At 61.3% G+C, this 1,526-nt stretch overlaps 1 protein-coding gene across 1 annotated transcript in view; it reads left to right on the top strand.

Annotated features, from left to right (window-relative positions):
• Positions 1–911: 911 nt before the first annotated feature.
• The window catches only part of CCDC154 (coiled-coil domain containing 154), an 11,834-nt gene continuing 11,219 nt past the window's right edge, over positions 912–1,526 (top strand). The window contains exons 1-2 of the mRNA XM_011967028.1: positions 912–918; positions 1,129–1,465. Of these exons, the coding sequence (XP_011822418.1) occupies positions 912–918; positions 1,129–1,465 (344 nt within the window). The remainder of the gene's footprint in view (positions 919–1,128; positions 1,466–1,526) is intronic.

Below are 1,526 nucleotides of genomic sequence, written 5' to 3'. Positions count from 1 at the left end.
AGTGGTACGATCTCGGCTCACTGCAATCTCTGCCTCCTGGGCTCAAGAGATTCTCCAGCCTCAGCCTCCGGAGTAGCTGGGATTACAGGCACTCGCCACCATGCCCAGCTAATTTTTATATTTTTAGTAGAGGCGAAATTTTGCCATGTTGGCCAGGCTAATCTCAAACGTCTGACCTCAGGTGATCTGCCCACCTTGGCCTCCCAAAGTCCTGGGATTACAGGCATGAGCCACCATGTCCGGCCAACTCAGCTAATTTTTTTTTTTTTTTTGAGACAGGGTCTCACTCTGTCACCCAGGCTGGAGTGCAGTGGGGCAATCTCGGCTCACTGCAACCTCTGCCTCCCGGGTTCAAGCGATCCTACTGCCTCAGGCCTCCTGAGTAGCTGGGACTACAGGCGTGAGCCACCACGCCCGGCTAGTTTTGCATTTTTTTGGTAGAGACGGGTTTCACCAAGTTGGCCAGGGTGGTTCTGCCCTCCTGACCTGAAGTGATCCCCCGCACCCAGCCCCAGGGCCCTGATTAACCAGACAAAGCACTCAACACTGGAAGTGAAATCTCAGCCCATTTATCCCTCCATCCAGAGTGAATGAACAAATAAACACACTATTCTCAACTCCACTCACTGGCAGAATTTCCCTTTAGTGCTGTCTTTTAGGGGCTCCCCTGAGTAGCGCTGTGGTGCAGCACCGTCCGTTTTAGTGCCAGTGTATCATCTGACCCTCTGGGAACCACGGTCCCTGGGAAGGCAGCCAGACGACGGCAGCAGCTCGTCCCTCAAGGCCCGGAGCTTTCACGGGACTTCCTCTGGCCCCTGACCCCCCCAGCCTGTGCCCAGCTCTGGGCAACCTGAGAGGCCCCAGGCCCAGGCCACAGCCGCGGGCAGAGTGGCCGGTGCAGCCCAGCAGCCATGTCAGGTGAGCCGGAGCTGAGGGCAGAGCGGAGGAGCCGGCCCGGGGAGGGGCCTGCCACAGGTGTGAGGGTGGGGACCACTCTGCTTCTGACCCCGGGCTCCCACACGCTGGCCAGGTGGGGTGCTGCGTGTTTCTGCCGCCCAGTGCTGTGTGTCTTCAGGCAGGGCCCTGGACTTGTCTGAGCCAAGCCCCTCTGGATCCTGTGTGACTCAGGGAGACGCGTTGAGCTCTGGGTGGTGGGCAAGGGTCCTGCAGGGGTTTGGGGCCCCGTTCCCGTAAGCTCCAGTGGGAGCCGGACCCCAAGGGGCGAACTCCCAAGACACCTCCTTGCAGAGCTGGCCGACAGTGGCCCCTCAGGGGCATCGGGCCCTTCCCAGCTGAGCGCCATCACCCTGGAAGACCTGGGGCTCCTCCTGGCAGGAGACCTGACCAGCCCCGAGACCTTGAGCCTGGAGGAGCTCTCGGAGAGGTACGAGTCCAGCCACCCGCCATCCACGGCCTCTGTCCCTGAGCAGGACACCGCCAAACGCTGGAACCAGCTGGAGCAGTGGTGAGCCCTGCGGGGGACGCTGGGGCGGGAGGACCACACCGCGCCGCCGCCTCTGCCTCTG

The sequence above is a fragment of the Mandrillus leucophaeus genome, unplaced genomic scaffold, assembly GCF_000951045.1.
Source record: "Mandrillus leucophaeus isolate KB7577 unplaced genomic scaffold, Mleu.le_1.0 Scaffold78, whole genome shotgun sequence".
Classification (NCBI taxonomy): domain Eukaryota; kingdom Metazoa; phylum Chordata; class Mammalia; order Primates; family Cercopithecidae; genus Mandrillus; species Mandrillus leucophaeus.
Note: the sequence above shows the minus strand (reverse complement) of the source record. Positions and strands in the feature narration are given on the sequence as shown.